Source organism: Pogona vitticeps, chromosome 5 (assembly GCF_051106095.1).
Source record: "Pogona vitticeps strain Pit_001003342236 chromosome 5, PviZW2.1, whole genome shotgun sequence".
Lineage (NCBI taxonomy): Eukaryota > Metazoa > Chordata > Lepidosauria > Squamata > Agamidae > Pogona > Pogona vitticeps.
This window is the reverse complement of record NC_135787.1, coordinates 142,566,184-142,580,269: the sequence shown is the minus strand read 5'-3', so window position 1 is coordinate 142,580,269 and position 14,086 is coordinate 142,566,184. Positions and strand designations below refer to the sequence as shown.

Genomic DNA, 14,086 nt, shown 5'->3' with positions numbered 1-14,086 from the left:
TGTTACTACTGTAAGAAAGGGGAAGCAAGGGGGAAATCCTTGGATGGAGGGAGGGAGGGTCTCCTCCATTCTGCCACCCATGAGCTTTGTTTTTAATACATTCATACACATCATGATTATCTACATTTTATGTCCTTCCCCCACATCAGTTTCGGAAATTGTTTTTCTGTGACTGCCTGGGTATGACAACTACAGTACACAGAAAAATATGTATATATGGGTATGTATATATGCATTTTCATTTATTTATTTATTTATTTATGATGTTTTAACCTTCCAGTCTCCTTACAAAGGACCCAAGGTAACTTACAACAATTAAAAGACAATATTTAAGTTAGTAAGAATAAGTATACAATACTAAAAGTACTAATGAACACAATACCAAAAAAAAAAAAAAAAAAAAAAACCCTAAGCAACACCAAAACATATTCAATGCAATAAGGTACAACAATCATTTTTTTAAAAAAACCCTCTGGGCGGCCATTCACTCAGGGAAAGCATATTCTTATGGGATTTTCATATGAGAAAGGTCTTCACTGCTTGTGGAAGGACAGTAAAGATGGGGCCAGCCTAACCTCCTGTGGGAGGGAGTTCCAGAGTCAGGGAGCATTTTAGCCATTTCTAAACAAAACCAGGAAAACAGGAGAGATGAAATCCCTCCTCTTCATAACAGCCCCCCACCCCCACCGTCCAGCCCCCAGAACCAGTTCTGATGGGCTGGGAAACCCTCTGGACTGTTTTCAGTAGCCTGGAGGCCTGCAAGGGAAGGAGCATAGTTCCTTCCACTAGTGCAAGGTTGGATTTAGCCCATTATTTATTTTTAAGTTTGACATACCTTTTGTCTTTCCATTTTGAAAATGGAAAGTGTATACATGAATATTAGTTTTGTTTGTGACCTTGATCATGTGTCCCTTTTCTATTATTTTAAAGTATTTATAACATTAATAAGTTAGTATATTAGGTTTACAAATTCTGTCCCTAATGAAGATCAACCAAGCTAAAATGCACAGGACACTTAATTTACTAAAAAATAAATAAACTACAGAACCTATGGTCCTTGTGTTCTACAGTATATTTATCTGTGGACAGATCACCAAATTCTGTATGCCTATACAGCAGCCTGAACCTAGGGTTGTGGTAGATGAAAAATCCAGGGTTTAGAATGATATAAATCCATTAGTGCGTTATGGAATACAATGGAGGCAAAATATTTTCCTTGTCGATAAATAGGAAAAATGTCTATGATATTATGGTTTGCGTAACTTGTTTTGTTTCAGTTTGTATGTCACCACTTATTGACAAGTAATGGCAGAGACTGTAACTTATAAGTGTTTGACTAAACAAGCAATGCAGAACAAAAAGCTTTATTTGAACAATCTTTGTTCATACAGCATTGGAGGGTTATAAGATTCAAATAAATTGCACTGCCAGAGATGGCATTGAATACAGTCACAGATTAAGATGCAATAGACCGCTGAGCTCAGATCACCTGAGTGTAATATTAGATTATTTTAAATTTCATTGCAAAGCATTTCCCATTAGCTTTAATAAACCTGAATAAAATGGTATCACTGATATGATCACATGTACATCAATAGTGCTACAAGCTTTAATTAGTAGATATGTTGATTTTTGTATGTAGACTAATCAGCATAGAAGTAATATTTTCTAAATATATTGTTCTGATTGACAAATTTGAAGAAGTGTGGCACAGTTATCTTTATTCAGCAATTAATCCCCTTTGTGTTCAGTACAAACACGCATGCTTTGTAATATCTCACTGTAATATCTTACTTCATTTAATAATAGTTCTAACAATGAGTTTGAACGATGAAGGCACACATATCAAAGACAACAAGGAACAAACTATACTACCTGAATGGTTTCCCCCGCTTCCTTTGAATAACAGTGGGCATTTTTATAAGTAATGAAGATATTGAGCAGAGCAGACTGCATGCAGATTGTAGCCTCCGCGCTTAAAGTGTTTCAAATGCAAATGGGAACAGTTCTTAATTGATGGTAGGCAAGAGTTAAACAGGACCCCGTTTTGGAGATTGCTCATTCATGGGGTCTCCATAAGTCAAGAGTAACTTGACAAGAACAAAGGTAGCAAACTATTTTTCTGAATGATACATTGTAAAGAAAGAGCCCTTTGCTTCACCTTGTAGATGAATAATTAGGTTTGTGGAAAATAAATTTCCATATACCTGTACCTGAATATGGTTTTATCATCCTTTCATATACCCACAGAGTAACTGAGCATAGCTTTTCTCTACCTTTCAATGAATATTTCTGTGTTGTAAGTAGTTAAAAATCTATGTCGATGAAGGGGGAGTCCTTGGCTTAGTAGCGGAGCCTCTGTTCCACACTAAGAAACTCCAAGGTTAAGTATTCAGTACAACAGGAGGGAAAATCCATCTAGTAACAACAAGACCAAACTAAATGAACCAGTCCTCTTTCTTAGCAGATGGAATTCCATTGCATATTTCCTCCATCTTTAATGCCAGTGGCATAACCTTCAGCATCAAATTAGAATAACATTTACTATCACACACCAAATCACACAATGGTTGTGTGATAGGCAATGCCTATGCTGACTTCACCACCTGCTGTTGAAAACAATGCTACTAGTGTAGTATTACACTAGTGGGAGTAACCAATAGGATACAAATACAGGCAGCTTCCCATGTCTCTAAGCTCACTACTTACTACATAATTGTAGTTACTGCAGGCAAATCCAACCAGCATGGTACTGTGGAATATCTACCCCTGCTGGATCAGGGGAAAAGGTAGAATTTGGGCAAGATCTGGCCAGTTCAGAAAAGAAAGCAGGGGGCCATCTTCAACTGATATATCACTTACCATTGCTTCTTGCAGTGTTCTTCATCCCCATCAGATAATCCACCTTATTTATACACTTCCTCTCTTTGACATCTGCCTCTCTGCCTCCTTCTACCTCTCAGATCAGTTTCCCTCCTTCTCTGCCATTCAAAGGACCACCAATACTTCTTTCTGCTTTATAGATCTCTTGATTCTTGCTCTTTCTTGTGTGATGCACATCAGAATACAGTATCACCAAGAAGCCTTGTGATTCGGTTGTGCTAAGAATGAAAAGAGATTCAGGGAATTAAAAGATCCAAGGTGAAAGGCAAGAGTAGCAGCACTGAAACTGCTCCTTGCCCAAGAAAATCTCCTGACCCTTTAAGTACTGCATGAAATTCAACAGGGGGAAATAATCAGGAAAATTTACTTGTTGAATTCCTTCAAGATATGGGATAGTCCTTTTTATTTAAAAAAAGGGGGCATTGGATGTAGTTAGCAAAGATAAAGAGGAATTCCCACATGCACGCTAAGCAGAGTGCGCTTGCAAGGAACTCTTAATAACCACTCAGGCTAAAAACGACACAAAAGGATAGCTATAGATGGTTGTCTCAGGAGCTCTCAGAGAGAGACGCATTTTGAGGGACAGAGGCATCCATCCAGAGAGGTTTATTACAAGGAAGACCTAAGCGCAAAACCAGTTCTGAGGTAAGAGGGGTAGAAAAAGAAGAAGAAAAGAATGTGGCCGTGGCGTCAAGCGCTGCCCACTCGCTGCCCTAGGGATAAATCAGTTTAAAGGGTTCCTGATGAAAGCCTGGAGGGCTGAGAGCGAAAGTGAGGGGACTAGGCGGCAGAGTCCGACGCCGGGACCGGAATGTGAGGGAGTCGATGCTGGGGGAAGCGAGGGGAAAGAAAGGGGGCGGGACAAGGGCTCATTCCAGAGCAGGGCGAAGGAAAAGGTAGCGAGAGCAGGAGGAGAGAAACAGAAGCGCGCTGGCGTCGAAGGAGAAGGAAGGGTCGGGGCTTGGAAGGCAGGGGAGAGCGCGGGAAAGCCGGCGAGGGGGATAGGGGGTGAGGTGATAGAAAAAGCGCGGGGAGAAGTTGCAGCCTGCTCGGGGCGAAGCTCCGCGCAGAAAGAGTACTGAAAACCTGAGGGCCAGCCCTATTCGTCGGGCTCCCGGTTCCCACTCAGAGAGAGGAGGGGGCGCTTGGGCACCGCCCAGGACAGCAGCGGCGGTCGGATTTCAGTAACCCTACATCGCTCGAGGTTGAGTGCGGGCGCGGGAGCGAAGGCGGGAAAGCGCCGGGAGCCGACGTGTGAGGAAGCCACCGCCGCGCCATGCACTTCGGAGACGGCCGCGGTGGCTCCACCTGGGCAGCCGTCGCCGCCGCCGCCTCGCCCGCCTGGAACCGGACTCCGGAGCGGGTGGGAGAGGCGGCGGAGGCGGCGGCGGCGGCGGAGCGCGGGGTGAGCGCTCCGCCGCCGCCGTGGTCCGACGGCAAGGCCAACGGGAGCAGCAACCGCTACGGTCGGGACGAGGAGCTGGCCAAGCTGGAGGTGGCGGTGCTGGCCGTGACCTTGGCCTTGGCCGTGCTGGGCAACGCGCTGGTGCTGCTGGCGCTGCACCGCACCCCGCGCCAGAAGGCGTCCCGCATGCACCTCTTCATCCGGCACCTCAGCCTGGCCGACCTGGCGGTGGCTTTCTTCCAGGTGCTGCCGCAGCTGTGCTGGGAGGTGACGCACCGCTTCCACGGGCCCGACGGGCTTTGCCGCGTGGTGAAGCACCTGCAGGTCTTCGGCATGTTCGCCTCGGCGTACATGCTGGTGGTGATGACGGCCGACCGCTACATCGCCGTGTGCCACCCGCTCAAGACGCTGCAGCAGCCCACCAAGCGCTCGCGGGGCATGATCGCGGCCGCCTGGGCGCTCAGCTTCCTGCTCAGCACGCCGCAGTACTTCATCTTCTCGCTCAGCGAGGTGGAGAGCGGCTCCGAGGTCTACGACTGCTGGGCGCACTTCGTCGGGCCCTGGGGGGCCCGCGCCTACATCACCTGGATCACCGGCAGCATCTTCGTGGCGCCGGTGCTCATCCTGGCCACGTGCTACGGCTTCATCTGCTACCACATCTGGAGCAACGCCCGCGACAAGACGCGGCGGCAGAAGCGGGAGAGGGCTCCGCCGCCAGGGGGCGCCCTCCGCAAGGGGCTCCTGCTCACGCCCTGTGTCAGCAGCGTCAAGAACATCTCCCGCGCCAAAATCCGCACCGTCAAGATGACCTTTGTGATCGTCTCGGCTTACATCGTCTGCTGGGCACCTTTCTTCACCGTCCAAATGCGATCCGTCTGGGACGACCACGCTTCCTGGATCGGTAGGTACCCCCCGTTCTGCCCCTCTTCTCACACTGGCCCCCTAGGCTTGCTTCGCTGGTGTGAATTTGAAGTGGCTTCGATTTCCAAACGAAAATTACCTCTAACGTGGAACAAGGCGCTGCTCTTGTCCGCAGCAGCATGTGGATGGGGTAGGAGGTCAGGGGATGTCGCCATTTTTGTTGGTTCTCCAATATCCCAAGACTAAATCCATTTATTTTAGATTGCTTATGTGGAAGCAATGGTCGTCGTTGTCGTTTAGTCGTGTCCGACTCTTCGTGACCCCATGGACCAGAGCACGCCAGGCCCTCCTGTCTCCCACTGCCTCCCGGAGTTGTGTCAAATTCATGTTGGTTGCTTCGCAGACACTGTCCAGCCATCTCATCCTCGGTCGTCCCCTTCTCCTCTTGCCATCACACTTTCCCAACATCAGGGTCTTTTCCAGGGAGTCTTTTCTTCTCATTAGATGGCCAAAGTATTGGAGCCTCAGCTTCAGGATCTGTCCTTCCATTGAGCACTCTGGGTTGATTTCCTTCAGAATGGATAGGTTTGTTCTCTTTGCAGTCCAGGGGACTCTCAAGAGTCTCCTTCAGCACCACAATTCAAAAGCATCAATACTTTGATCGTCAGCCTTCTTTATGGTCCAGCTCTCACTTCCATACATTGCTACAGAAAAAAACCATAGCTTTGACTATACAGACCTTTGTCGGCAAGGTGATGTCTCTGCTTTTTAAGATGCTGTCTAGGTTTGTCATCACTTTCCACCCAAGAAGCAGGCGTCTTTTAATTTGATGGCTGCTGTCCCCATCTGCAGTGATCATGGTGCCCAAGAAAGTAAAATCTGTCATTGCCTCCATGGGATCAGTGGCCATGATCTTAGTTTTTTTGATGTTGAGCTTCAGACTGTTTTTTTTTTTGCACTCTCCTCTTTCACCCTCATTACAAGATTTTTAAAAATTCCTCCTCACTTTCTGCCATCAGAGTGGTATCGTCTGCATATCTGAGGTTATTGATATTTCTTCCGGCAATCTTAATTCCGGTTTGAGATTCACCCAGTCCAGCCTTTCGCATGATGTATTCTGCATATAAGTTAAATAAGCAGGGGGACAATATACAGCCTTGTCTTACTCCTTTCCCAATTTTGAACCAATCACTTGTTTCATATCCAGGTGTATCTGTTGCTTCCTGTCCCACATATAGATTTTTCAGGAGATAGAGAAGGTGGTCAGGCACTCCCATTTCTTTAAGGACTTACCATAGTTTGCTGTGGTCGACACAGTCAAAGGCTTTTGTGTAGTCAATGAAGCAGAAGTAGATGTTTTTCTGGAACTCTCTGGCTTTCTCCGTAATCCAGCGCATGTTAGCAATGTGGTCTCTTTTGTGCAGAAAACATAATCAATTTGATTTCGGTATTGCCCATCTGGTGATTTTCATGTGTAGAGTCGCGTCTTGTGTTGTTGGAAAAGAGTGTTTGTGATGACCAGCTTGTTCCCTTGACAAAACTATATTAGGCTTTGCCCTGCTTCATTTTGAACTCCCAGGCCAAACTTCCCTGTTGTTCCTTTTATCTCTTGACTCCCTACTTTAGCATTCCAGTCCCCTAAAATGAGAAGAACGTCTTTCTTTGGTGTCAGATCTAGAAAGTTTGGTAAATCTTCATAAAACTGTTCAATTTCAGTCTCCTCAGCAATGGTGGTTGGTGCATACACTTGGATTATTGTGATGTTGAAAGGTCTGCCTTGGATTTGTATTGATATCATTCTATCATTTTTGAGATTATATCCCATTACAGTTTTCCCACTCTTTTGTTGACTATGAGGGCTACTCCATTCCTTCTACGGGATTCTTGCCCACAATAGTAGATATGATCATCACCTGAGTTGAATTTGCCCATTCCTGTCCATTTTAGTTCACTGATGCCCAGGATGTCGATGTTTATTCTTGCCATCTCCTGTTTGACCACCTCCAGCTTCCCAAGGTTCATAGATCTTACATTCCAGGTTCCTATGCAGTATTTTTTTTTGCAGCATTGCACTTTCCTTTCACTTCCAGGCACGTCCACAGTTGAGCGTCCTTTCAACTTTGGCCCAACCACTTCATTAGCTCTGGAGCTACTTGTCCTTCGCTCTTCCTCAGTAGCATTTTGGACGCCTTTCGACCTGAGGGGCCCATCTTCCACCTTCATATCTTTTAGCCTTTTGTTTCTGATCATGGGGCGTTCTTGACAAAGATACTGGAGTGGCATTGCCATTTCCTACTCCAGGTGGATTGCGTTTAGTCGGAACTCTCCACTATGTCCTGTCCGTGTTGGGTGTCCCTGCACGGCATAGCCCATAGCTTCTCTGAGTTACTCAAGCCCCTTCGCCATGACAAGGCAGCAATCCATGAAGCAATGGTCAGTCCGCTCCTATATATATTTCGGGTGGGTGTGTTTACTCTCCAGTAAATATACAATTTATTATATGTTTCGTTACCCTCAGTCTTTGTACCTCAGATTTAAATAACAATCTAGAGATGTTAAGCTAAGACCTTCTGATCTCTGAATCGTCAGTTTGCTTCTAACCTCATTTGCTTTGAGCTGAAACTTGGGAGTATGAATTGCCAGCTCCTCCTATGTTAGTTTCATTGGGGTCACTTAGGAATAAATTTAGTTAGGTATCAAATAGTTCCAGCTGAGAGAAAATGGCTGGGGCTTTGATTCACCCTCACCATTTTGGGAAGACTTGCCTCTAACTTAGCTCATGGAATGCCTGGTCTCAAGAGCGATATGGCGTAGGTTAAGCAACCGCCCCGCACTGCATATGGCATTTAGTGTGAAATTGTTTTATTTTTGTTTTTAGATTTGATGATTACATGCTTGTAAATAGGCATTGTCTAATGTTATACAGTAGTCTGCTTTAGTTAGCTTACCCTGTAACAAAAAGTCTAAATTTTAACATGAGATACAAAAGAGTGTTATGTATGGCAGCTTTCAGTTATGTTTATATGTGTGTGGGTGTATGCATGTATGTACGTACATACGAACGCACCCACACACGCACACACACAGAGATCTAGTTGGCACACAGTTGTCCACTATAACCCTTGACTATTGACTATACAGTCAAGGGTTATAGTGGACAACTGTGTACCAACCAGATCTATGCATGATAAATCAAGTGCCATTTTTCCTTTCCATTGAAGATGCAACACACTGTCCTCATGGAATTATTGCCTACAAAAGTAAGCTCTTATTGAACTTGGATGATGATGATATTATCAATGATGTTGCAAAGATATCCTCTCTCCTGCAAGTTTTTTAGAACTTGACACTTCTGTCTGCTTCCAAGCACCAGCAAACCTGAGAAATAAGAAGTACAGTATATCATTACCATTATCAACAACAATGATCCCTACTTAATAGCAGCCTTCTTCATAGTTTTCTAGGTGTAGACTACTCTGAAGTGGTTTAGCATATCCTTCTTCTGGAACTGTGCAGCTTGCCCTAGAATATATAGTCTGGTTGGTTTTCCAGAGGAACAGTGGGGAATTGAACTCCAAATCTCTGGCTCTGCAGGCAGGTACCCAACTCACTGAGCTATTCTCTTTAAGGAAAACTATTTAGTTCTTTATTTTCTTTCTTTAAAAAAATTACACATAGAAATTAGTTATAGTTAATAAATGGTTAATAGCGCACAAGACTGCAGATCTTTACTAAACAGTGCTCTCTCCCCCTGTCTTTACAGAGTCAGAGGATGTTCTAATTACAGTCACTGCCCTTTTGGCCTGCTTAAATAGTTGCTGCAATCCATGGATCTACATGTTCTTTAGTGGGCACCTTCTTCAGGATTTCATACGGGGCTTCCTGTGCTGTAAAAAAATAAAGCAAAGGCTGAAAAAAGAAGATTCTGAGAGCATCAGCAGGAGACAGACTTCTTTCACAACTAACAGAAGTCCAACAAATAGCCTGGACACATGCAGAGAATCTCCAAATTCATCACAGTCTATTAAGTTCATACCCATTTCTTTATGAGCCTCTGATTTTTTAAAAACTGGTTAGTCTTTGAGTGCCAAGCAGCACTTTAGCACTTTAACTACAAGTGTTCATGGGGGTCAAATGAACTGACAAAAATAAAATAAAAGTTACTATTTTTATAAGTGTGATGGTTTCCTTCCAACTCTGCATTTATGTAAATGAAGGTTTTGAAGTAATTTCTCAAAAGTGTATATGGATGGGTATTCAACAAAATTGGGAGAAGATACTAATACATGTAAGGACAGTTTTAAATGTGCAGTCTGAGTATTAATAATGTATGAGTTGTAATATTTAATGCAGTTGCTGTTTTATCACAGTAAAAACATTTCTTCAGATTCTCACTTGGAATGCAGTCTTGTATATGATTTATAGCTGGATCTAATGGAAACCAGCTGGCTGGCATGGGTGTAACTAAATATATGACAGTCATTTTGTTTTGGTCCCTCAAAGTTACTGATACTTAGACAAACATAAGATGATCACAGCTATTCTTTATTTGAATCATTCCAAAAGCAATGAGACCTAAGTGAATTGGTCAGTCTAGAACTTCCTTGAGTAATACTATGTATATATACATTCCATCAAATAGATTAGGACTTATGGCGATCTTTCCTAGAGTTATGCAGCCTGCCCAAGTCCACACAAACTGGCTCTGCCCTTCCACAAGCTGAGGGTCCCTGTGGGGAAGCTGGCTCCTGACTCTTGGTATTCAAACCATTGAACTGCGGAGCCAGCAGTGCATAGCAAACTCTTAGCCAATGGAGGTTTATACATTCATTGAACTTCTAGAAGATACTTTCTGCTAATGTGGGAAATGGGAACCCAAGACTTATGTGTATGAGAAAGTATTGTGTGTATTGTGTTTATTGTCTACATTGCAACTTCTTATGCAAGCTGCCTGTAGACTGTTGTTGTTGTTGTTGCTTAGTCATTAAGCCGTGTCCGACTCTTCGTGACCACATGGGCCAGAGCACGCCAGGCCCTCCTTCCTTCCACTGCCTCCCAGAGTTTGGTCAAATGTAGACTGTGGTAGTCGGGCTAAATCTAGTTAGCCCTCAATACTCAGAGAAATCCCACTGAGCTTAATTTAACTTATTAGCAGCAACTTGAAGCTATTGATTTCAGTGGGTCTACTCTAAGTAGGACTAATTTTTTCATTAAGTCTACTGTCATGTGTTTGAGAAGGATTAAATCCTTGCTCATAATAGACTTTAGCCTCTGAGCTTTGATCACCACTTTAATTTTTCATTGGACAGACCATTTCTGCTCTTGAAGACAAAAGAATAGCAATAGTTTCTTCCTTTGGTCTAAGCTAGTGGTTCCCAACCTTGGATAACTGATGAATTCTTGGACTGCAATTCTCAGAAACCCCGGGCAGCACAGATGATGATGAAGGCTTCTTGGACCCAGATGTAAAATCCCCAGAAACCTTCACTACCAGATGTGCTGGCTGATGTATCTAGGAGTTGCAGTCCAAGAACACCTAGGTTACCCAAGGTGGGAAACACTGGTCTAAACAGAGTTGACAAAATGTTGTTTCAATGTTTCATGTGCTCGAGAGATGTGAACTTCCAGCCATATTTCGTGTTTGCTGTTGAAATCAGTGACGTGTCTGAAGGATTGAGAAGGACCTTAAAGTGGACATGTAGGTCTCTAAATTTTGACATATGGCAGCTGAGGCCTATGTGCCTGCCGCAACAATATATATGAAACTGACTTGGTCCTTCATGCTCCTCTGATAAATATTGTAATGGTAGACAATTCAGAGGGCTTGATGCAAGTCAGGAAGGTGTGGCCCAGCAACTGGATGCTAGTGCTGTCTAATCTCTTTCTAGATTAGTGCCATAGAGCCAACATTCCATTCAAAAGCAAGGGTGGGTGATACAAATCACAAGCATGAGTTAGCTTTTTGACCCTATGTGATTCTTCATCAGACTGGGCACCACACAACTGTGAGTGATGGAAAAGACACAATAAACATTCCAACATTTAAGACCCGCTGTGTATGCCAGACCTCTTTGATAAAAGTAAGGTTCAGTATGGGGGGTGGGGCAGCTGCAGAGTCAGATCAGAGATGTAGGTTTCAACTTTCACCTCCAGTGGTACAGATTAGAATCTCTCTCCCAGTTTTGTTAGACAAAAGATTGCCAGTCATTTAGCATTCTCCCACACATTGCCCTATAACGCAACACAAGGTGTTTTTTGGCTGGGAGTGGGAATTTCATTCAGTAATCGAAATGAAGGCTGCACAAGTTGAGTCAAGACTTGTAATTTAGAATAATGGGATGCAACAGAAAATAACCACAATTTACCATCATTTTCTAAGTATAAAGATTCTTAGCTTTATTTGTTGTTTGTCTGTCCTGATCATATCCTTGTGTGCCACATAACAGGAGAAAAGTAATATACAGTACTTTGCCTTTGCAGCATCATTACTTTGCTAAGTTATATTCAGTTTGTGGATAACAAAATAAACTCCATGCTTTTGTCTTTAGCGTCACCGCCTGTGTAATTATCTTACTGTGTATTTCCTTTCACATAAAGTTCTTATCTATAGTAGCACCATATGTTTTTCTTCCATGAACAACTTCTTGCCAGTTCCAAAACATAAAATCTCAGCAATGACTTTTTAACTTTTCAAAGTAAATCACATGGAAGAATTACAAATTTTTGCTCCATGACACGGTGTTGCCAGGCCAATTAAAGGAACAGAAATCCACCCCCCATCCCAATCCATATGAATAAGCACAATTAAAATGTAACTAGCATTATTAGGGTGGGACAATAGTAAAAGCTGCAGGCCAAGAAGATACTCTGGTCTCAGGATGTAAAAATTACAGTATGCACTTCATTCCAAATTAAAATCATGAAACATTTTGACTTAGCCTTTTCAGCCTTCTTCAAGGGCTATTTACATGAAATAAAGCAGAAAAAACTATATTAATCATTTAACTAAAATCAACTAGAAAAAGGGTTGGAGAAATTCAGACAGATGTGTATTGGCTCACAAGGCATGTTTTTTGCATTTGGCTTCAAAATATATAGCAATTCTTGTGCCAATCTGCTTCTTCATAATGTAGTACTAAATCATGAGAACTGGGTTTTGAAGAAATAAGTTTTAGTTTATTTTCAAAATGCCTCTGTAATCACTTAAAGGAAAAAGAGACTGAAAAGCGTAAAAGTAAGCTTAAGAATTTGTTTTGTTTTGAACTTGACATGCTCATCACCAATAACAACAGTAAAAATGTGCTGTCCAGTTTCTAGGTATAAAGTATTTGGAAGTGATTTACCACTACCTCCTACTGGCAGTGCTTTTAGACTGTACATCTTGCCTATGGCCATACAGGTGACAGGGCACATAACCCCGTCATGTAATCTGAACAATTCTTCTCAAAATGTCCCTTAAAATGCTGATTAGAAGTAATGTTTAAAAGTAACTAGGTATTAATTGTTACATGTAAGTAAATTGGGTGCTAATAATTGCACCTACAATGGAAATTTATAATTGTTCACATTAATCATTACTGAAAAGATAACTAGTTACTTGTAACTGTAAATATTTGTGTCTAAGCTCTAGTTATTAAGGTGAAAGATTCCACAATTAGGTATAATGTGCTGATAGAGAAGAACAGAGAAGGGGCGTGATCTGTTTTAGTTCTTGAAAAAGTTAGCCTTTTAACTAGAGCACTTAGAAACATGTCAGCCAGTATACCCAGTAACTTTTCCAAGTTCTGCTTTGTTTATAAGCTTCCTGGAAGCATCTGCTTGGCCTTGTTACCAAACAAGATGAATCTTTAGTCTGACCACAAATGGTCCTTCCTACTTTGAATTAAAAGTTGATGAGTCTCCTGTAATAAAAAAAAAATTGTCCTCATATAAATATTATAGATCTGCATTGAAACAACAGCCCTTGGTTTAGTTAACAGAGCAGTTGGTTTTATTTGGTATTTCAAAAGCATTGCTAGATGTTTGTGCATCCTCTTATCTAACAGCTGAAATTGAGCAGCTATGCTGGCTGGATATCTGTTATGAAAAAAAAAGGGCTACATGAAATTATAAAGTATGGGCAATGAATGTATTAACTTGGGAATATGTGTATGTGCTGTGAAGACCAAATGGAGGAAATCAAAGTTTGCCTAAAACATACAGCGTTGGGACATATCAATGACATCATGGGAGGAGAGTAGAAAATACAGTGCTGGTTGCCCCCACCAAACTGTCTCTCAGATCAAACAGCCTGGATAGCCTTGGTGGCAAACCCCCTGGGTTAAAGGTGCTGTCGCTAAATGCCAGTTCAGCGAAAGGTAAGACAACTAACATTCAAGACTTGTTCCTGGATTAACATGCTAACCTCGCTTGAATTACGGAGACCTGGTTAGATGAAGCTGGAGGAGTTCATCTTTCTTAGCTTTGCCCACCTGGGTTTTCTGTAAAGCAGCAGGCCAGACCTCGGGGTTGAGGAAGTGGAGTTATTCTAGCATATTGCAATGTTGTGTCCCCCTCACCAAGGGCCCTCTCCCACAGACTGCTGAGTCTGAGTGCATGTACCTGAGAATGGGAGCCCAGCACAAAATAGGGATTCTGTTGGTATACCAGCCAGACATTCTCTCTGCCTGAGCTGGTCTCAAATGCAGTGTTGCAGTTTACTTGGCTTGTTCTGCTGGGGGACTTCAACATCCATGGGGACACCAGTTCATCAGGAGTGGCTCAGGACTTTATGTCTACCATGGGGCTGTCCCAAAGTGTGCCACTCACATTGCACACACACACACACACACACACACACACAAATATATACATATACATATATACATATTAAACATATACATACACATGTATTTCAGATCTCTCTCTCTCTCTCTCTCTCTCTCTCTCTCACACACA

General features: G+C 42.9%; 1 protein-coding gene across 1 annotated transcript; it reads left to right on the top strand.

Annotated features, from left to right (window-relative positions):
* Positions 1–4,015: 4,015 nt before the first annotated feature.
* On the top strand, positions 4,016–11,693 carry AVPR1A (arginine vasopressin receptor 1A). Its single transcript, XM_020786036.3, has 2 exons — positions 4,016–5,189; positions 8,913–11,693. The coding sequence occupies exons 1-2, from the start codon at positions 4,160–4,162 to the stop codon at positions 9,197–9,199; spliced, it is 1,317 nt and encodes a 438-aa protein (XP_020641695.3). The 5' UTR covers positions 4,016–4,159; the 3' UTR covers positions 9,200–11,693.
* Positions 11,694–14,086: the final 2,393 nt, after the last annotated feature.